The following is a 1,646-nucleotide window of genomic DNA, read 5'->3' as shown; positions in this document are numbered from 1 at the left end:
AATATTCACTAAGATTTATACTGTATGGCAAAACTAAATGATGTGTGGTCGTATCCTAAGTTTGCTCTGTTCTGCATTACTCATTTCAGTACAGCAGACATAAAAGAAATTTGGTTGTCTGTGTGTGTATAACTCTACATGTACATAAATGGGCACTTTGTAACTGCAGGTGATGCAAGTTTTCTGACCTCTAAGAAATGCCCTCACTCGTGTCTTACCTGACTCTTTTGCAGGTTAGCTTCTTCTAACAGCTGTACGCAATCTTGGACTCTTGCAACTGCTTCATACTTTTCCCTTTCTAAATTAGCACACTTTGTGTGAAGCATTCTGATTTGTTTCTCCAGGGCTGTTCTTTCTGTTCTCATTTGTTCACCATCTTGGACACTAACATGTAATCTGAAACAAAGGAGTAATTTTACTCATTTAACCATACAAAGCTGAACTAAAGAACTATACTTCTTTCAAACTAAGCTCACAGAAAGCAAGGTCCCAGAGCTGTGTTCCCATTTGGCTTTTTTGTTTTTGGACATATCCCATTAGTAACATCCAACAACATGTCTTTACCTTGTTTCTAATTGTTTTATACTAGACTGCAATTGTTGCAGGAGTTTGTCAGATGCTGCTTCTCTTTGCTGGGCAGATACCACATCTTCTTCCTAGAAAGAACATACATGTTTTCCAGGCAACATCCAAGTTCCATTTATAAAAACAAAGATATATAAAATTTTATATTTTATTAAACTTAGTTTATAAATTAGAGAACAACTCAAATTAATTTACCATCAGCAATTAGTTAACTGTCTAGTCATTCAGTTGCAACAGAAAATTACCCCTTGCTCTAGAATACCTTTCTCTCCATTTGACTTGGAAGAGTCTTTGTCAATCTGATCATTTCATCAACCTTAGCACAAATTAATGCAAACTGGAGCACAACCAAGTCATGAAGGAAACTAGGAAACGTGTCTTACTTCTCAGAATTGACTTCAAGAAAAATTTCTTACAAGAATAAAAATTACTATTTAACAGCATAAAAAGCAAGAGTAACTTATGCCTATGTGAAAACGTTGATCAACATACACAGAGTGCATGTGAACACAAGACTTGATCTGTTTTGGTATCCTGTTGGCCTGCAACAATTTCAATGCTTCTTGTGCAAGCAGCTTTAAAAATGTGCAGACAAATGCGCTCTTCTAAAGACAGCAGCACACATCAGCAACTTGTGTGTGATATCAGAGATGGAAAATACTTCATTTTCTAATACCTGGAATGCCACCTGAATTTTTGTCGTGGTTTTTTTTTTCCTATCACGCTGTCCTTCCCCAAGATACACTTAGCTAAGGCAACTAAGGTTACAAAAAATTCCCCCCTCAGAAATGCATCTTCAGTGACAACTCTGCACTTATAAACAGATCCCAGTCCTCAACTTACTGTACAGAAGAAACAAAAATAAACATGAAGACACAAAGCTTCTCTTAACTCTAACCTCCACGTAGCCTACGGTTTAGAACAGGAGTTTTGAGTGTTGAAATTTCAACTACTTTGAACGTTCACATTTCAAAACTGTGAAGAGTATCCAATATAATTGGATTTTATACAAATTGTATTCCAACAAACAACCTTCTGTTTTGCTGTGGTATCGAACACTT

The 1,646-nt window shown here is 36.1% G+C and overlaps 1 protein-coding gene across 1 annotated transcript in view; it reads right to left on the bottom strand.

Annotated features, from left to right (window-relative positions):
• LOC122190837 (sodium channel and clathrin linker 1-like) overlaps positions 1–892 on the bottom strand; it is a 3,417-nt gene extending 2,525 nt beyond the window's left edge. Inside the window, exons 1-3 of the mRNA XM_042890952.1 lie at positions 848–892; positions 565–656; positions 219–396 (exon numbers count right to left, since the gene is read on the bottom strand). Coding sequence (XP_042746886.1) covers positions 219–396; positions 565–656; positions 848–892 — 315 coding nt within the window. The remainder of the gene's footprint in view (positions 1–218; positions 397–564; positions 657–847) is intronic.
• Positions 893–1,646: the final 754 nt, after the last annotated feature.

Source organism: Lagopus leucura, unplaced genomic scaffold, assembly GCF_019238085.1.
Source record: "Lagopus leucura isolate 7727_CA_CO unplaced genomic scaffold, USGS_WTPT01 34747-0_obj-0_obj, whole genome shotgun sequence".
Lineage (NCBI taxonomy): Eukaryota > Metazoa > Chordata > Aves > Galliformes > Phasianidae > Lagopus > Lagopus leucura.
The sequence above is the reverse complement of the archived record's forward strand: the minus strand, read 5'-3'. Positions and strand labels throughout refer to the sequence as shown.